The 21,071-nt window shown below is 50.5% G+C and overlaps 1 protein-coding gene across 1 annotated transcript in view; it reads left to right on the top strand.

Annotated features, from left to right (window-relative positions):
* The window catches only part of LOC309805343 (uncharacterized protein), a gene marked incomplete at both ends in the record, with an annotated part of 105,324 nt that overhangs the window by 37,011 nt on the left and 47,242 nt on the right, over positions 1-21,071 (top strand). The window contains 9 exon segments of the mRNA XM_082623271.1: positions 1,571-1,831; positions 2,616-2,726; positions 2,937-3,129; positions 3,132-3,214; positions 7,899-8,044; positions 8,046-8,091; positions 10,603-11,196; positions 11,981-12,151; positions 19,968-20,561. Of these exon segments, the coding sequence (XP_082479397.1) occupies positions 1,571-1,831; positions 2,616-2,726; positions 2,937-3,129; positions 3,132-3,214; positions 7,899-8,044; positions 8,046-8,091; positions 10,603-11,196; positions 11,981-12,151; positions 19,968-20,561 (2,199 nt within the window).

Raw genomic sequence — 21,071 nt, forward strand, 5'->3', positions numbered from 1 at the left:
TTAAAAAATAACATTTCTCACCATACGATATCCCTTATACATGGACTCTACAGTACGATGCCAATGAACATATCTGCGAAACAGAAACAGACTCCCAGACATAGAAAAGAGACTTGGGGTTTTCAGTGGGGTTGGGGGCAGGGAAGGATTGGGAGTTTGGGATTAGCAGATGCAAACTACAGGGTGGATAAACAGCAGGGTCCTACTGTAGAGCACAGAGAACTGTAGTCAGTATCCTGTGATAAACCATAATGGAAAAGAATAGGAAAAAGACTATACATGAAATACACAAAGAACACACATGAAACTGAATCAGAAATTAACGGAAGAAATTAACACAACAGAAATTAACACAACCTTGTAAATCGACTAGACGTCAATAAAAAAGAAGGGGGAAAAGAAAAAAAATAGAAGCCAAGGTTGGGTTCCGTTTGCGGGGAGGGAGCATGCAGAAGAGGGGCTGGCAGGCTTCTATTTCTTGCTCTGGGTGGCAGCTACAAGGGTGCTCACTTTCTTGTTACTCATTAAGCTATATATTTACGGTTTGTGCACTTTCATGAATGTGTGTTATATTTCACAATAAAAACAGTTTCTAAAACTGTAAAAAATATATATAAATATAAAAAGTTAGCCTCCCTGAAAAGAGAAAATGGGTGAGAAAATTCTCCATATCCTGGAAATGACAGTACCAATGGGACTCTGACAGGTAGCACTCTTTCTAAGCTCCTGCCAGCACTGTGCTATATACGCTGGGGGCACAGAGAACAGCAATCCCCATAGGATGCCTGCCCTCAGCAAGTACACGGTCCACTTCCAGGATTTTATCTCCAGGACATCGTTCAGCAGAAGCGCCAAGATGACGGAGATTTGTAACAACAACAAGACTGGAAACCACCGAGATATTTACAAGAGCAGGAGGGTTTTCTCAACCGTTTGAGTAGAAAGACTATCCGGCCTACCCACACCTATACCCTGGCAGGGTCAGCCTGTTCCCTATGGACGTGGTGGTTGGTTTAGGGGGAGGCTGGTGAGCCTGCCCCAAGGGGGTGGGGGCTTGGAGGCTCAACAAAGGGATGTGTGATGCGATGGTGACGGGTCACAAAGGGCTTGCGGTATAAATAGGGTCGGGTCAAGAGACTCTGGCAGAGTCCTGCAGGGAGGTGACGAGGTGCTTTCATTCCCTCTCTCTCTCTCTCCGAGGCTCAACTTGTGGCTGGTGGCTCTGTCTTGAACGAAGAGAGCCATGAGCAGTGAGAGTTTACCTCATTACACGGCCAATAGCTACAGTTCAGTGGGGGTGTCGAGGACCTCCATGGGGGTCCTGCAACGACAACTGTACGAGGGAGGAGAGTATGACATTTTCAAGTACGCTCCCATGTTGGAGAGCGACTTTATCCAGGTCAGCAAGGAAGGAGAACTGATCGACCTAGACAACCGCGTCCAAACGGTGACTGTGGGCGTCGCATCCACCAGCCCCCTCTTCCCACTACCTGAGGTCATGCTGCTGGCCCGACCAAGGAAAGTCTGTGCCGGGATCACCAAGGGGAGAGGTTGCAAGCCCGTGAAGACCCTAGAGCTCACCAGGCTGCTCCCCTTGAAGTTTGTCAAGATCTCCATCCACAACCGGGAGAAACAGCAGCTGTGCCTGAGTCTTGCTACCGGCCGGACTTTCTACCTGCAGCTGTGCCCCTCTTCCGACGCACAAGAAGACCTCTTTTCCTATTGGGAAAAGCTTGTCTATATCCTGAGACCACCGGTAGACAGTTACAGCAGTACCCCGATGCTCCAAACTGGAGATGCAGCGACTACAGAGGATGCCGACATCCTAGTGGTAAGCACCTACAGGGACTCAAGAACACGGGGCAGGGTGCTTTGGGAGAGCAAGGCAAAGCTGGTCCTTCATAGCCTTTGGTGCTCTCTGAGACTCGCCTGGGAAATACCTTCTACTGTTGAAAGGGGTCAGGGACACACGAGCTATCACTACAGGAGTCACCACACTGGAGAGGTTCCGAGTGCTGCACCACCTTGTCCCACGAGGCCGAATTTCAGAGACACCTTAGGTATCACCTCGGCTGCACTGGTCTCATCACTAGGGCTGTAATCCCTCCTACAGCATCCTGACTCTCTGGTCTCTGCTTGAACACTTACCCCAGCCCATGTAGTCTCAGGAGTTGGGGAACATCATTCACAGTTAGGAAGTCCTTCCTTCATTGTGTCTCCCCGGGACTCCGACATGCTGACTCAAATCAGCCCAACCCGTGGAGTCACCAAAACGTACAAGGTGTGCATCCCTTGACCCAGGAACCCCACTTCTAGGAATCTGCCCTGCAGGGAGAGAAGCACAAGGGTATAAAGTTAAAGTGTCGAGCATCATGGAGAATTGTATCAGTGCTCTCCCTGACCCTGGGAATGTTCAAGTAAAGTGGAGTGGCCGTTGGACAGGGGTGCAGTAGATGGGGTCTTGCATCCAATGGGAGCTTAGACTGGGTGATGTCAAAGGTTATTCTAAGTATAAGGCCTTGAGTTGCTCAGCTCCAGGATGAGAGAGGAGAGGACAGTTCTGAGCTCACTTTCTGTCATCTCTCTCTTACCTGTCTCTCCTCCCCTTGGCTCAGACCACAGAGCTCCACAGAGAAAGGGATCAGGATGAGGTTGGGCTTCACAAGCTTCGTGACGTGACTGGAGCCACGTCTTGGGCTTATGTGGGGGGAGAGGGAATCCATCATGCCCCCCATGGATCAACTGCAGCCCTGAAAGGCGCCGAAGGATCGGCGGCAGGGATGACCGTGGGCCTGGCGGGAGCCACCATCGAGGATCCAGGAGAAAGCAGATCCGGCCAGGCCACCGCAGGTGCTGCCCGCCTATCCCCGCAGGACACGAACCTGGTGTCGGCGGATGTTGCCAGCACATCCTCGACGGGGGCAGATGGTCCAGAGAGCAGCACGAGCGTGGTGTTGCCAGGTGCAGTCACAACCAGCAAGCCTGCTGCTGGAAGAGCTGAAGGGATGGTCGCAGCCCCCGTGGTCTCCACCTTGCAGAGTGAAGGCTACACGTCTGAACGGGATGGAAGCCAGAAGGTCTCCCACCCCAGGGATGAAGCCTGGAAGGAAAAAAAGGAAAGGAGGACACGTCTTCAGCGAGGAAACGTTCCCATCACCGCAGGACAGGTGAAGGTCACCACAGGACAGGAGGGGACAAGACCCAGAAAGCATCCTCCCACTGGTCCTCATGCGGCCATGAAAACTCCAAAGGTGACAAAGGAGGGGAGGACAGCTCGCAGACGGAGGAAGAGCCAGCCCGCCACCAGTTCGGGGACTCGAAGTAAGACATCCAGTGAGATCCTCTCCTTCTTTAGGCGCTTCAGTCATTCCTGATTCAGCACCAAGGCTCACACATGGCCACTGGGAGGTAGACAAAGCCCCGGTTGGCTTGCATCCTTCCCTAGAGAGGCAATTCCTACTTTCTCTAATAAAGGAAACCATACAACTCCAAAAGAAATGCTATCTTGTGTTTTCTATGTCCCCTCGCCTGGTAGTGACTTGACAGTGACTTCTGTGATGCGAATTGTGCTTTGGCCTGAGACCCCAGAATCAAAATTTTGTTGTAGAAGATATGTAGTAAGTATCATTAAGCCATTCACTAGGGCTGGAAATAGATGCACTATACAGAAATTTTCGCTGCGAGGTTGCGAATCTTTTGAAATAAGATTTAATATGTAAATAGTTTGGGGAGAAGATAAGCTGGGGGAAGTGACTGTGTGATGTGTATACTTGCGTTGCTGAATTAATTACTTAACTCATCAGGTATTTATTGGGTGTCTGTGCTGTGCCTAGCACGAGGCTATGTTATTGAAAAACGACCCTTTTCTCAGCAAAGCACTCTGGTTTGGTTATGGGCACTCTGCAGAAGGCAAGGAAATAAGCACAGAAAAAGGTTTTCGTCGCTTGCTCGAAGGTCACACGTGCATAGCCACTGCCAGAAAGAGAAGCCTGTTTTCCCCCGCAAGGCTTCTCCAGGGCACGTAGGGTGGAGGGAGGACAAGTCTGCAGCCGGGGCTGAGCTTCAGGCCATAGCTGGGGTCAGAGGTTCACCTTAGGAAAACAGAAACTCTCTCTGGCTTGTAAGGAAATCAAACCATTGGGAGTTATTTTACTTTGTGTAGGATAAAACAGAACACGGGGGGATCAGGGTTGTCATTGGCTCAACAAAGGGACCCAATCTTTATGGTAGAAGCAGCACCAACGACGAGTCCGGAAATCTGAGTTCCTATCCTGTCTGGGCCACTGACTCTCCTGGGTCACTCTGCCTCTCTGTAATGGTACCTCTGTGGGCAGCCATGGGGTCCCCAACTGTAAAACCAATAGATTGGACCGCTGCAGTGATTCTTACCCTTGGTTGTATGTTGCGAGTTCCCTGAGGAGCTTAAAAACAAACAAAAAAAACATTGATAGCCTGACCCCTATCCCAGAGATTCTGATGACATTTAGGTGGGGTAAGCCCTCCAGCACTGGGAGTTTTAAAAATCTCACCCAATAATTCTACTGTGCAGCAGCCAAGTTGGAAAACCACTGGGCTAGGAGGTCTGGGGGGGGGCCTCTTTCCGCCCCAGTATGCCATAACTTTACAGTGGAAGACAGTAGTTCTCCAACATTCACATGCATAAGGATCACCTGGGAAGCCTATTTAAAAAATAACATTTCTCACCATACGATATCCCTTATACATGGACTCTACAGTACGATGCCAATGAACATATCTGCGAAAGAGAAACAGACTCCCAGACATAGAAAAGAGACTTGGGGTTTTCAGTGGGGTTGGGGGCAGGGAAGGATTGGGAGTTTGGGATTAGCAGATGCAAACTACAGGGTGGATAAACAGCAGGGTCCTACTGTAGAGCACAGAGAACTGTAGTCAGTATCCTGTGATAAACCATAATGGAAAAGAATAGGAAAAAGACTATACATGAAATACACAAAGAACGCACATGAAACTGAATCAGAAATTAACGGAAGAAATTAACACAACAGAAATTAACACAACCTTGTAAATCGACTAGACGTCAATAAAAAAGAAGGGGGAAAAGAAAAAAAATAGAAGCCAAGGTTGGGTTCCGTTTGCGGGGAGGGAGCATGCAGAAGAGGGGCTGGCAGGCTTCTATTTCTTGCTCTGGGTGGCAGCTACAAGGGTGCTCACTTTCTTGTTACTCATTAAGCTATATATTTACGGTTTGTGCACTTTCATGAATGTGTGTTATATTTCACAATAAAAACAGTTTCTAAAACTGTAAAAAATATATATAAATATAAAAAGTTAGCCTCCCTGAAAAGAGAAAATGGGTGAGAAAATTCTCCATATCCTGGAAATGACAGTACCAATGGGACTCTGACAGGTAGCACTCTTTCTAAGCTCCTGCCAGCACTGTGCTATATACGCTGGGGGCACAGAGAACAGCAATCCCCATAGGATGCCTGCCCTCAGCAAGTACACGGTCCACTTCCAGGATTTTATCCCCAGGACATCGTTCCGCAGAAGCGCCAAGATGACGGAGATTTGTAACAACAACAAGACTGGAAACCACCCAGATATTTACAAGAGCAGGAGGGTTTTCTCAACCGTTTGAGTAGAAAGACTATCCGGCCTACCCACACCTATACCCTGGCAGGGTCAGCCTGTTCCCTATGGACGTGGTGGTTGGTTTAGGGGGAGGCTGGTGAGCCTGCCCCAAGGGGGTGGGGGCTTGGAGGCTCAACAAAGGGGTGTGTGATGCGATGGTGACGGGTCACAAAGGGCTTGCGGTATAAATAGGGTCGGGTCAAGAGACTCTGGCAGAGTCCTGCAGGGAGGTGACGAGGTGCTTTCGTTCCCTCTCTCTCTCTCTCCGAGGCTCAACTTGTGGCTGGTGGCTCTGTCTTGAACGAAGAGAGCCATGAGCAGTGAGAGTTTACCTCATTACACGGCCAATAGCTACTGTTCAGTGGGGGTGTCGAGGACCTCCATGGGGGTCCTGCAACGACAACTGTACGAGGGAGGAGAGTATGACATTTTCAAGTACGCTCCCATGTTTGAGAGCGACTTTATTCAGGTCAGCAAGGAAGGAGAACTGATCGACCTAGACAACCGCGTCCAAACGGTGACTGTGGGCGTCGCATCCACCAGCCCCCTCTTCCCACTACCTGACGTCATGCTGCTGGCCCGACCAAGGAAAGTCTGTGCCGGGATCACCAAGGGGAGAGGTTGCAAGCCCGTGAAGACCCTAGAGCTCACCAGGCTGCTCCCCTTGAAGTTTGTCAAGATCTCCATCCACAACCGGGAGAAACAGCAGCTGTGCCTGAGTCTTGCTACCGGCCGGACTTTCTACCTGCAGCTGTGCCCCTCTTCCGACGCACAAGAAGACCTCTTTTCCTATTGGGAAAAGCTTGTCTATATCCTGAGACCACCGGTAGACAGTTACAGCAGTACCCCGATGCTCCAAACTGGAGATGCAGCGACTACAGAGGATGCCGACATCCTAGTGGTAAGCACCTACAGGGACTCAAGAACACGGGGCAGGGTGCTTTGGGAGAGCAAGGCAAAGCTGGTCCTTCATAGCCTTTGGTGCTCTCTGAGACTCGCCTGGGAAATACCTTCTACTGTTGAAAAGGGTCAGGGACACACGAGCTATCACTACAGGAGTCACCACACTGGAGAGGTTCCGAGTGCTGCACCACCTTGTCCCACGAGGCCGAATTTCAGAGACACCTTAGGTATCACCTCGGCTGCACTGGTCTCATCACTAGGGCTGTAATCCCTCCTACAGCATCCTGACTCTCTGGTCTCTGCTTGAACACTTACCCCAGCCCATGTAGTCTCAGGAGTTGGGGAACATCATTCACAGTTAGGAAGTCCTTCCTTCATTGTGTCTCCCCGGGACTCCGACATGCTGACTCAAATCAGCCCAACCCGTGGAGTCACCAAAACGAACAAGGTGTGCATCCCTTGACCCAGGAACCCCACTTCTAGGAATCTGCCCTGCACGGAGAGAAGCACAAGGGTATAAAGTTAAAGTGTAGAGCATCATGGAGAATTGTATCAGTGCTCTCCCTGACCCTGGGACTGTTCAAGTAAAGTGGAGTGGCCGTTGGACAGGGGTGCAGTAGATGGGGTCTTGCATCCAATGGGAGCTTAGACTGGGTGATGTCAAAGGTTATTCTAAGTATAAGGCCTTGAGTTGCTCAGCTCCAGGATGAGAGAGGAGCGGACAGTTCTGAGCTCACTTTCTGTCATCTCTCTCTTACCTGTCTCTCCTCCCCTTGGCTCAGACCACAGAGCTCCACAGAGAAAGGGATCAGGATGAGGTTGGGCTTCACAAGCTTCGTGACGTGACTGGAGCCACGTCTTGTGCTTATGTGGGGGGAGAGGGAATCCATCATGCCCCCCATGGATCAACTGCAGCCCTGAAAGGGGCCGAAGGATCGGCGGCAGGGATGACCGTGGGCCTGGCGGGAGCCACCATCGAGGATCCAGGAGAAAGCGGATCCGGCCAGGCCACCGCAGGTGCTGCCCGCCTATCCCCGCAGGACACGAACCTGGTGTCGGCGGATGTTGCCAGCACATCCTCGACGGGGGCAGATGGTCCAGAGAGCAGCACGAGCGTGGTGTTGCCAGGTGCAGTCACAACCAGCGAGCCTGCTGCTGGAAGAGCTGAAGGGAAGGTCGCAGCCCCCGTGGTCTCCACCTTGCAGAGTGAAGGCTACACGTCTGAACGGGATGGAAGCCAGAAGGTCTCCCACCCCAGGGATGAAGCCTGGAAGGAAAAAAAGGAAAGGAGGACACGTCTTCAGCGAGGAAACGTTCCCATCACCGCAGGACAGGTGAAGGTCACCACAGGACAGGAGGGGACAAGACCCAGAAAGCATCCTCCCACTGGTCCTCATGCGGCCATGAAAACTCCAAAGGTGACAAAGGAGGGGAGGACAGCTCGCAGACGGAGGAAGAGCCAGCCCGCCACCAGTTCGGGGACTCAAAGTAAGACATCCAGTGAGATCCTCTCCTTCTTTAGGCGCTTCAGTCATTCCTGATTCAGCACCAAGGCTCACACATGGCCACTGGGAGGTAGACAAAGCCCCGGTTGGCTTGCATCCTTCCCTAGAGAGGCAATTCCTACTTTCTCTAATAAAGGAAACCATACAACTCCAAAAGAAATGCTATCTTGTGTTTTCTATGTCCCCTCGCCTGGTAGTGACTTGACAGTGACTTCTGTGATGCGAATTGTGCTTTGGCCTGAGACCCCAGAATCAAAATTTTGTTGTAGAAGATATGTAGTAAGTATCATTAAGCCATTCACTAGGGCTGGAAATAGATGCACTATACAGAAATTTTCGCTGCGAGGTTGCGAATCTTTTGAAATAAGATTTAATATGTAAATAGTTTGGGGAGAAGATAAGCTGGGGGAAGTGACTGTGTGATGTGTATACTTGCGTTGCTGAATTAATTACTTAACTCATCAGGTATTTATTGGGTGTCTGTGCTGTGCCTAGCACGAGGCTATATTATTGAAAAACGACCCTTTTCTCAGCAAAGCACTCTGGTTTGGTTATGGGCACTCTGCAGATGGCAAGGAAATAAGCACAGAAAAAGGTTTTCATCGGTTGCTCGAAGGTCACACGTGCATAGCCACTGCCAGAAAGAGAAGCCTGTTTTCCCCGCAAGGCTTCTCCAGGGCACGTAGGGTGGAGGGAGGACAAGTCTGCAGCCGGGGCTGAGCTTCAGGCCATAGCTGGGGTCAGAGGTTCACCTTATGAAAACAGAAACACTCTCTGGCTTGTAAGGAAATCAAACCATTGGGAGTTATTTTACTTTGTGTAGGATAAAACAGAACACGGGGGGATCAGGGTTGTCATTGGCTCAACAAAGGGACACAATCTTTATGGTAGAAGCAGCACCAACGAGGAGTCCGGAAATCTGAGTTCCTATCCTGTCTGGGCCACTGACTCTCCTGGGTCACTCTGCCTCTCTGTAATGGTACCTCTGTGGGCAGCCACGGGGTCCCCAACTGTAAAACCAATGGATTGGACCGCTGCAGTGATTCTTACCCTTGGTTGTATGTTGCGAGTTCCCTGGGGAGCTTAAAAACAAAGAAAAAAAAACATTGATAGCCTGACCCCAATCCCAGAGATTCTGATGACATTTAGGTGGGGTAAGCCCTCCAGCACTGGGAGTTTTAAAAATCTCACCCAATAATTCTACTGTGCAGCAGCCAAGTTGGAAAACCACTGGGCTAGGAGGTCCGGGGGGGGCCACTTTCCGCCCCAGTATGCCATAACTTTACAGTGGAAGACAGTAGTTCTCCAACATTCACATGCATAAGGATCACCTGGGAAGCCTATTTAAAAAATAACATTTCTCACCATACGATATCCCTTATATATGGACTCTACAGTACGATGCCAATGGACATATCTGCGAAACAGAAACAGACTCCCAGACATAGAAAAGAGACTTGGGGTTTTCAGTGGGGTTGCGGGCAGGGAAGGATTGGGAGTTTGGGATTAGCAGATGCAAACTACAGGGTGGATAAACAGCAGGGTCCTACTGTAGAGCACAGAGAACTATAGTCAGTATCCTGTGATAAACCATAATGGAAAAGAATAGGAAAAAGACTATACATGAAATACACAAAGAACACACATGAAACTGAATCAGAAATTAACGGAAGAAATTAACACAACAGAAATTAATACAACCTTGTAAATCGACTAGACGTCAATAAAAAAGAAGGGGGAAAAGAAAAAAAATAGAAGCCAAGGTTGGGTTCCCTTTGTGGGGAGGGAGCATGCAGAAGAGGGGCTGGCAGGCTTCTATTTCTTGCTCTGGGTGGCAGCTACAAGGGTGCTCACTTTCTTGTTACTCATTAAGCTATATATTTACGGTTTGTGCACTTTCATGAATGTGTGTTATATTTCACAATAAAAACAGTTTCTAAAACTGTAAAAAATATATATAAATATAAAAAGTTAGCCTCCCTGAAAAGAGAAAATGGGTGAGAAAATTCTCCATATCCTGGAAATGACAGTACCAATGGGACTCTGACAGGTAGCACTCTTTCTAAGCTCCTGCCAGCACTGTGCTATATACGCTGGGGGCACAGAGAACAGCAATCCCCATAGGATGCCTGCCCTCAGCAAGTACACGGTCCACTTCCAGGATTTTATCCCCAGGACATCGTTCAGCAGAAGCGCCAAGATGATGGAGATTTGTAACAACAACAAGACTGGAAACCACCCAGATATTTACAAGAGCAGGAGGGTTTTCTCAACCGTTTGAGTAGAAAGACTATCCGGCCTACCCACACCTATACCCTGGCAGGGTCAGCCTGTTCCCTATGGACGTGGTGGTTGGTTTAGGGGGAGGCTGGTGAGCCTGCCCCAAGGGGGTGGGGGCTTGGAGGCTCAACAAAGGGGTGTGTGATGCGATGGTGACGGGTCACAAAGGGCTTGCGGTATAAATAGGGTCGGGTCAAGAGACTCTGGCAGAGTCCTGCAGGGAGGTGACGAGGTGCTTTCGTTCCCTCTCTCTCTCTCTCCGAGGCTCAACTTGTGGCTGGTGGCTCTGTCTTGAACGAAGAGAGCCATGAGCAGTGAGAGTTTACCTCATTACACGGCCAATAGCTACTGTTCAGTGGGGGTGTCGAGGACCTCCATGGGGGTCCTGCAACGACAACTGTACGAGGGAGGAGAGTATGACATTTTCAAGTACGCTCCCATGTTTGAGAGCGACTTTATCCAGGTCAGCAAGGAAGGAGAACTGATCGACCTAGACAACCGCGTCCAAACGGTGACTGTGGGCGTCGCATCCACCAGCCCCCTCTTCCCACTACCTGACGTCATGCTGCTGGCCCGACCAAGGAAAGTCTGTGCCGGGATCACCAAGGGGAGAGGTTGCAAGCCCGTGAAGACCCTAGAGCTCACCAGGCTGCTCCCCTTGAAGTTTGTCAAGATCTCCATCCACAACCGGGAGAAACAGCAGCTGTGCCTGAGTCTTGCTACCGGCCGGACTTTCTACCTGCAGCTGTGCCCCTCTTCCGACGCACAAGAAGACCTCTTTTCCTATTGGGAAAAGCTTGTCTATATCCTGAGACCACCGGTAGACAGTTACAGCAGTACCCCGATGCTCCAAACTGGAGATGCAGCGACTACAGAGGATGCCGACATCCTAGTGGTAAGCACCTACAGGGACTCAAGAACACGGGGCAGGGTGCTTTGGGAGAGCAAGGCAAAGCTGGTCCTTCATAGCCTTTGGTGCTCTCTGAGACTCGCCTGGGAAATACCTTCTACTGTTGAAAAGGGTCAGGGACACACGAGCTATCACTACAGGAGTCACCACACTGGAGAGGTTCCGAGTGCTGCACCACCTTGTCCCACGAGGCCGAATTTCAGAGACACCTTAGGTATCACCTCGGCTGCACTGGTCTCATCACTAGGGCTGTAATCCCTCCTACAGCATCCTGACTCTCTGGTCTCTGCTTGAACACTTACCCCAGCCCATGTAGTCTCAGGAGTTGGGGAACATCATTCACAGTTAGGAAGTCCTTCCTTCATTGTGTCTCCCCGGGACTCCGACATGCTGACTCAAATCAGCCCAACCCGTGGAGTCACCAAAACGTACAAGGTGTGCATCCCTTGACCCAGGAACCCCACTTCTAGGAATCTGCCCTGCAGGGAGAGAAGCACAAGGGTATAAAGTTAAAGTGTAGAGCATCATGGAGAATTGTATCAGTGCTCTCCCTGACCCTGGGACTGTTCAAGTAAAGTGGAGTGGCCGTTGGACAGGGGTGCAGTAGATGGGGTCTTGCATCCAATGGGAGCTTAGACTGGGTGATGTCAAAGGTTATTCTAAGTATAAGGCCTTGAGTTGCTCAGCTCCAGGATGAGAGAGGAGCGGACAGTTCTGAGCTCACTTTCTGTCATCTCTCTCTTACCTGTCTCTCCTCCCCTTGGCTCAGACCACAGAGCTCCACAGAGAAAGGGATCAGGATGAGGTTGGGCTTCACAAGCTTCGTGACGTGACTGGAGCCACGTCTTGGGCTTATGTGGGGGGAGAGGGAATCCATCATGCCCCCCATGGATCAACTGCAGCCCTGAAAGGCGCCGAAGGATCGGCGGCAGGGATGACCGTGGGCCTGGCGGGAGCCACCATCGAGGATCCAGGAGAAAGCGGATCCGGCCAGGCCACCGCAGGTGCTGCCCGCCTATCCCCGCAGGACACGAACCTGGTGTCGGCGGATGTTGCCAGCACATCCTCGACGGGGGCAGATGGTCCAGAGAGCAGCACGAGCGTGGTGTTGCCAGGTGCAGTCACAACCAGCAAGCCTGCTGCTGGAAGAGCTGAAGGGAAGGTCGCAGCCCCCGTGGTCTCCACCTTGCAGAGTGAAGGCTACACGTCTGAACGGGATGGAAGCCAGAAGGTCTCCCACCCCAGGGATGAAGCCTGGAAGGAAAAAAAGGAAAGGAGGACACGTCTTCAGCGAGGAAACGTTCCCATCACCGCAGGACAGGTGAAGGTCACCACAGGACAGGAGGGGACAAGACCCAGAAAGCATCCTCCCACTGGTCCTCATGCGGCCATGAAAACTCCAAAGGTGACAAAGGAGGGGAGGACAGCTCGCAGACGGAGGAAGAGCCAGCCCGCCACCAGTTTGGGGACTCGAAGTAAGACATCCAGTGAGATCCTCTCCTTCTTTAGGCGCTTCAGTCATTCCTGATTCAGCACCAAGGCTCACACATGGCCACTGGGAGGTAGACAAAGCCCCGGTTGGCTTGCATCCTTCCCTAGAGAGGCAATTCCTACTTTCTCTAATAAAGGAAACCATACAACTCCAAAAGAAATGCTATCTTGTGTTTTCTATGTCCCCTCGCCTGGTAGTGACTTGACAGTGACTTCTGTGATGCGAATTGTGCTTTGGCCTGAGACCCCAGAATCAAAATTTTGTTGTAGAAGATATGTAGTAAGTATCATTAAGCCATTCACTAGGGCTGGAAATAGATGCACTATACAGAAATTTTCGCTGCGAGGTTGCGAATCTTTTGAAATAAGATTTAATATGTAAATAGTTTGGGGAGAAGATAAGCTGGGGGAAGTGACTGTGTGATGTGTATACTTGCGTTGCTGAATTAATTACTTAACTCATCAGGTATTTATTGGGTGTCTGTGCTGTGCCTAGCACGAGGCTATGTTATTGAAAAACGACCCTTTTCTCAGCAAAGCACTCTGGTTTGGTTATGGGCACTCTGCAGAAGGCAAGGAAATAAGCACAGAAAAAGGTTTTCGTCGCTTGCTCGAAGGTCACACGTGCATAGCCACTGCCAGAAAGAGAAGCCTGTTTTCCCCGCAAGGCTTCTCCAGGGCACGTAGGGTGGAGGGAGGACAAGTCTGCAGCCGGGGCTGAGCTTCAGGCCATAGCTGGGGTCAGAGGTTCACCTTAGGAAAACAGAAACTCTCTCTGGCTTGTAAGGAAATCAAACCATTGGGAGTTATTTTACTTTGTGTAGGATAAAACAGAACACGGGGGGATCAGGGTTGTCATTGGCTCAACAAAGGGACACAATCTTTATGGTAGAAGCAGCACCAACGACGAGTCCGGAAATCTGAGTTCCTATCCTGTCTGGGCCACTGACTCTCCTGGGTCACTCTGCCTCTCTGTAATGGTACCTCTGTGGGCAGCCACGGGGTCCCCAACTGTAAAACCAATGGATTGGACCGCTGCAGTGATTCTTACCCTTGTTTGTATGTTGCGAGTTCCCTGGGGAGCTTAAAAACAAACAAAAAAAACATTGATAGCCTGACCCCAATCCCAGAGATTCTGATGACATTTAGGTGGGGTAAGCCCTCCAGCACTGGGAGTTTTAAAAATCTCACCCAATAATTCTACTGTGCAGCAGCCAAGTTGGAAAACCACTGGGCTAGGAGGTCTGGGGTGGGGGCCTCTTTCCGCCCCAGTATGCCATAACTTTACAGTGGAAGACAGTAGTTCTCCAACATTCACATGCATAAGGATCACCTGGGAAGCCTATTTAAAAAATAACATTTCTCACCATACGATATCCCTTATACATGGACTCTACAGTACGATGCCAATGAACATATCTGCGAAACAGAAACAGACTCCCAGACATAGAAAAGAGACTTGGGGTTTTCAGTGGGGTTGGGGGCAGGGAAGGATTGGGAGTTTGGGATTAGCAGATGCAAACTACAGGGTGGATAAACAGCAGGGTCCTACTGTAGAGCACAGAGAACTGTAGTCAGTATCCTGTGATAAACCATAATGGAAAAGAATAGGAAAAAGACTATACATGAAATACACAAAGAACGCACATGAAACTGAATCAGAAATTAACGGAAGAAATTAACACAACAGAAATTAACACAACCTTGTAAATCGACTAGACGTCAATAAAAAAGAAGGGGGAAAAGAAAAAAAATAGAAGCCAAGGTTGGGTTCCCTTTGCGGGGAGGGAGCATGCAGAAGAGGGGCTGGCAGGCTTCTATTTCTTGCTCTGGGTGGCAGCTACAAGGGTGCTCACTTTCTTGTTACTCATTAAGCTATATATTTACGGTTTGTGCACTTTCATGAATGTGTGTTATATTTCACAATAAAAACAGTTTCTAAAACTGTAAAAAATATATATAAATATAAAAAGTTAGCCTCCCTGAAAAGAGAAAATGGGTGAGAAAATTCTCCATATCCTGGAAATGACAGTACCAATGGGACTCTGACAGGTAGCACTCTTTCTAAGCTCCTGCCAGCACTGTGCTATATACGCTGGGGGCACAGAGAACAGCAATCCCCATAGGATGCCTGCCCTCAGCAAGTACACGGTCCACTTCCAGGATTTTATCCCCAGGACATCGTTCAGCAGAAGCGCCAAGATGATGGAGATTTGTAACAACAACAAGACTGGAAACCACCCAGATATTTACAAGAGCAGGAGGGTTTTCTCAACCGTTTGAGTAGAAAGACTATCCGGCCTACCCACACCTATACCCTGGCAGGGTCAGCCTGTTCCCTATGGACGTGGTGGTTGGTTTAGGGGGAGGCTGGTGAGCCTGCCCCAAGGGGGTGGGGGCTTGGAGGCTCAACAAAGGGGTGTGTGATGCGATGGTGACGGGTCACAAAGGGCTTGCGGTATAAATAGGGTCGGGTCAAGAGACTCTGGCAGAGTCCTGCAGGGAGGTGACGAGGTGCTTTCGTTCCCTCTCTCTCTCTCTCCGAGGCTCAACTTGTGGCTGGTGGCTCTGTCTTGAACGAAGAGAGCCATGAGCAGTGAGAGTTTACCTCATTACACGGCCAATAGCTACTGTTCAGTGGGGGTGTCGAGGACCTCCATGGGGGTCCTGCAACGACAACTGTACGAGGGAGGAGAGTATGACATTTTCAAGTACGCTCCCATGTTTGAGAGCGACTTTATCCAGGTCAGCAAGGAAGGAGAACTGATCGACCTAGACAACCGCGTCCAAACGGTGACTGTGGGCGTCGCATCCACCAGCCCCCTCTTCCCACTACCTGAGGTCATGCTGCTGGCCCGACCAAGGAAAGTCTGTGCCGGGATCACCAAGGGGAGAGGTTGCAAGCCCGTGAAGACCCTAGAGCTCACCAGGCTGCTCCCCTTGAAGTTTGTCAAGATCTCCATCCACAACCGGGAGAAACAGCAGCTGTGCCTGAGTCTTGCTACCGGCCGGACTTTCTACCTGCAGCTGTGCCCCTCTTCCGACGCACAAGAAGACCTCTTTTCCTATTGGGAAAAGCTTGTCTATATCCTGAGACCACCGGTAGACAGTTACAGCAGTACCCCGATGCTCCAAACTGGAGATGCAGCGACTACAGAGGATGCCGACATCCTAGTGGTAAGCACCTACAGGGACTCAAGAACACGGGGCAGGGTGCTTTGGGAGAGCAAGGCAAAGCTGGTCCTTCATAGCCTTTGGTGCTCTCTGAGACTCGCCTGGGAAATACCTTCTACTGTTGAAAAGGGTCAGGGACACACGAGCTATCACTACAGGAGTCACCACACTGGAGAGGTTCCGAGTGCTGCACCACCTTGTCCCACGAGGCCGAATTTCAGAGACACCTTAGGTATCACCTCGGCTGCACTGGTCTCATCACTAGGGCTGTAATCCCTCCTACAGCATCCTGACTCTCTGGTCTCTGCTTGAACACTTACCCCAGCCCATGTAGTCTCAGGAGTTGGGGAACATCATTCACAGTTAGGAAGTCCTTCCTTCATTGTGTCTCCCCGGGACTCCGACATGCTGACTCAAATCAGCCCAACCCGTGGAGTCACCAAAACGTACAAGGTGTGCATCCCTTGACCCAGGAACCCCACTTCTAGGAATCTGCCCTGCAGGGAGAGAAGCACAAGGGTATAAAGTTAAAGTGTAGAGCATCATGGAGAATTGTATCAGTGCTCTCCCTGACCCTGGGACTGTTCAAGTAAAGTGGAGTGGCCGTTGCACAGGGGTGCAGTAGATGGGGTCTTGCATGCAATGGGAGCTTAGACTGGGTGATGTCAAAGGTTATTCTAAGTATAAGGCCTTGAGTTGCTCAGCTCCAGGATGAGAGAGGAGCGGACAGTTCTGAGCTCACTTTCTGTCATCTCTCTCTTACCTGTCTCTCCTCCCCTTGGCTCAGACCACAGAGCTCCACAGAGAAAGGGATCAGGATGAGGTTGGGCTTCACAAGCTTCGTGACGTGACTGGAGCCACGTCTTGGGCTTATGTGGGGGGAGAGGGAATCCATCATGCCCCCCATGGATCAACTGCAGCCCTGAAAGGCGCCGAAGGATCGGCGGCAGGGAAGACCGTGGGCCTGGCGGGAGCCACCATCGAGGATCCAGGAGAAAGCGGATCCGGCCAGGCCACCGCAGGTGCTGCCCGGTATCCCCGCAGGACACGAACCTGGTCTCGGCGGATGTTGCCAGCACATCCTCGACGGGGGCAGATGGTCCAGAGAGCAGCACGAGCGTGGTGTTGCCAGGTGCAGTCACAACCAGCAAGCCTGCTGCTGGAAGAGCTGAAGGGAAGGTCGCAGCCCCCGTGGTCTCCACCTTGCAGAGTGAAGGCTACACGTCTGAACGGGATGGAAGCCAGAAGGTCTCCCACCCCAGGGATGAAGCCTGGAAGGAAAAAAAGGAAAGGAGGACACGTCTTCAGCGAGGAAACGTTCCCATCACCGCAGGACAGGTGAAGGTCACCACAGGACAGGAGGGGACAAGACCCAGAAAGCATCCTCCCACTGGTCCTCATGCGGCCATGAAAACTCCAAAGGTGACAAAGGAGGGGAGGACAGCTCGCAGACGGAGGAAGAGCCAGCCCGCCACCAGTTCGGGGACTCGAAGTAAGACATCCAGTGAGATCCTCTCCTTCTTTAGGCGCTTCAGTCATTCCTGATTCAGCACCAAGGCTCACACATGGCCACTGGGAGGTAGACAAAGCCCCGGTTGGCTTGCATCCTTCCCTAGAGAGGCAATTCCTACTTTCTCTAATAAAGGAAACCATACAACTCCAAAAGAAATGCTATCTTGTGTTTTCTATGTCCCCTCGCCTGGTAGTGACTTGACAGTGACTTCTGTGATGCGAATTGTGCTTTGGCCTGAGACCCCAGAATCAAAATTTTGTTGTAGAAGATATGTAGTAAGTATCATTAAGCCATTCACTAGGGCTGGAAATAGATGCACTATACAGAAATTTTCGCTGCGAGGTTGCGAATCTTTTGAAATAAGATTTAATATGTAAATAGTTTGGGGAGAAGATAAGCTGGGGGAAGTGACTGTGTGATGTGTATACTTGCGTTGCTGAATTAATTACTTAACTCATCAGGTATTTATTGGGTGTCTGTGCTGTGCCTAGCACGAGGCTATGTTATTGAAAAACGACCCTTTTCTCAGCAAAGCACTCTGGTTTGGTTATGGGCACTCTGCAGAAGGCAAGGAAATAAGCACAGAAAAAGGTTTTCGTCGCTTGCTCGAAGGTCACACGTGCATAGCCACTGCCAGAAAGAGAAGCCTGTTTTCCCCCGCAAGGCTTCTCCAGGGCACGTAGGGTGGAGGGAGGACAAGTCTGCAGCCGGGGCTGAGCTTCAGGCCATAGCTGGGGTCAGAGGTTCACCTTATGAAAACAGAAACTCTCTCTGGCTTGTAAGGAAATCAAACCATTGGGAGTTATTTTACTTTGTGTAGGATAAAACAGAACACGGGGGGATCAGGGTTGTCATTGGCTCAACAAAGGGACCCAATCTTTATGGTAGAAGCAGCACCAACGAGGAGTCCGGAAATCTGAGTTCCTATCCTGTCTGGGCCACTGACTCTCCTGGGTCACTCTGCCTCTCTGTAATGGTACCTCTGTGGGCAGCCACGGGGTCCCCAACTGTAAAACCAATGGATTGGACCGCTGCAGTGATTCTTACCCTTGTTTGTATGTTGCGAGTTCCCTGGGGAGCTTAAAAACAAACAAAAAAAACATTGATAGCCTGACCCCAATCCCAGAGATTCTGATGACATTTAGGTGGGGTAAGCCCTCCAGCACTGGGAGTTTTAAAAATCTCACCCAATAATTCTACTGTTCAGCAGCCAAGTTGGAAAACCACTGGGCTAGGAGGTCTGGGGGGGGGCCTCTTTCCGCCCCAGTATGCCATAACTTTACAGTGGAAGACAGTAGTTCTCCAACATTCACATGCATAAGGATCACCTGGGAAGCCTATTTAAAAAATAACATTTCTCACCATACGATATCCCTTATACATGGACTCTACAGTACGATGCCAATGAACATATCTGCGAAACAGAAACAGACTCCCAGACATAGAAAAGAGACTTGGGGTTTTCAGTGGGGTTGGGGGCAGGGAAGGATTGGGAGTTTGGGATTAGCAGATGCAAACTACAGGGTGGATAAACAGCAGGGTCCTACTGTAGAGCACAGAGAACTGTAGTCAGTATCCTGTGATAAACCATAATGGAAAAGAATAGGAAAAAGACTATACATGAAATACACAAAGAACGCACATGAAACTGAATCAGAAATTAACGGAAGAAATTAACACAACAGAAATTAACACAACCTTGTAAATCGACTAGACGTCAATAAAAAAGAAGGGGGAAAAGAAAAAAAATAGAAGCCAAGGTTGGGTTCCGTTTGCGGGGAGGGAGCATGCAGAAGAGGGGCTGGCAGGCTTCTATTTCTTGCTCTGGGTGGCAGCTACAAGGGTGCTCACTTTCTTGTTACTCATTAAGCTATATATTTACGGTTTGTGCACTTTCATGAATGTGTGTTATATTTCACAATAAAAACAGTTTCTAAAACTGTAAAAAATATATATAAATATAAAAAGTTAGCCTCCCTGAAAAGAGAAAATGGGTGAGAAAATTCTCCATATCCTGGAAATGACAGTACCAATGGGACTCTGACAGGTAGCACTCTTTCTAAGCTCCTGCCAGCACTGTGCTATATACGCTGGGGGCACAGAGAACAGCAATCCCCATAGGATGCCTGCCCTCAGCAAGTACACGGTCCACTTCCAGGATTTTATCCCCAGGACATCGTTCAGCAGAAGCGCCAAGATGATGGAGATTTGTAACAACAACAAGACTGGAAACCACCCAGATATTTACAAGAGCAGGAGGGTTTTCTCAACCGTTTGAGTAGAAAGACTATCCGGCCTACCCACACCTATACCCTGGCAGGGTCAGCCTGTTCCCTATGGACGTGGTGGTTGGTTTAGGGGGAGGCTGGTGAGCCTGCCCCAAGGGGGTGGGGGCTTGGAGGCTCAACAAAGGGGTGTGTGATGCGATGGTGACGGGTCACAAAGGGCTTGCGGTATAAATAGGGTCGGGTCAAGAGACTCTGGCAGAGTCCTGCAGGGAGGTGACGAGGTGCTTTCGTTCCCTCTCTCTCTCTCTCCGAGGCTCAACTTGTGGCTGGTGGCTCTGTCTTGAACGAAGAGAGCCATGAGCAGTGAGAGTTTACCTCATTACACGGCCAATAGCTACTGTTCAGTGGGGGTGTCGAGGACCTCCATGGGGGTCCTGCAACGACAACTGTACGAGGGAGGAGAGTATGACATTTTCAAGTACGCTCCCATGTTTGAGAGCGACTTTATCCAGGTCAGCAAGGAAGGAGAACTGATCGACCTAGACAACCGCGTCCAAACGGTGACTGTGGGCGTCGCATCCACCAGCCCCCTCTTCCCACTACCTGACGTCATGCTGCTGGCCCGACCAAGGAAAGTCTGTGCCGGGATCACCAAGGGGAGAGGTTGCAAGCCCGTGAAGACCCTAGAGCTCACCAGGCTGCTCCCCTTGAAGTTTGTCAAGATCTCCATCCACAACCGGGAGAAACAGCAGCTGTGCCTGAGTCTTGCTACCGGCCGGACTTTCTACCTGCAGCTGTGCCCCTCTTCCGACGCACAAGAAGACCTCTTTTCCTATTGGGAAAAGCTTGTCTATATCCTGAGACCACCGGTAGACAGTTACAGCAGTACCCCGATGCTCCAAACTGGAGATGCAGCGACTACAGAGGATGCCGACATCCTAGTGGTAAGCACCTACAGGGACTCAAGAACACGGGGCAGGGTGCTTTGGGAGAGCAAGGCAAAGCTGGTCCTTCATAGCCTTTGGTGCTCTCTGAGACTCGCCTGGGAAATACCTTCTACTGTTGAAAAGGGTCAGGGACACACGAGCTATCACTACAGGAGTCACCACACTGGAGAGGTTCCGAGTGCTGCACCACCTTGTCCCACGAGGCCGAATTTCAGAGACACCTTAGGTATCACCTCGGCTGCACTGGTCTCATCACTAGGGCTGTAATCCCTCCTACAGCATCCTGACTCTCTGGTCTCTGCTTGAACACTTACCCCAGCCCATGTAGTCTCAGGAGTTGGGGAACATCATTCACAGTTAGGAAGTCCTTCCTTCATTGTGTCTCCCCGGGACTCCGACATGCTGACTCAAATCAGCCCAACCCGTGGAGTCACCAAAACGTACAAGGTGTGCATCCCTTGACCCAGGAACCCCACTTCTAGGAATCTGCCCTGCAGGGAGAGAAGC

The sequence above is a fragment of the Mesoplodon mirus genome, assembly GCF_964341445.2.
Source record: "Mesoplodon mirus genome assembly, chromosome: 5".
Lineage (NCBI taxonomy): Eukaryota > Metazoa > Chordata > Mammalia > Artiodactyla > Ziphiidae > Mesoplodon > Mesoplodon mirus.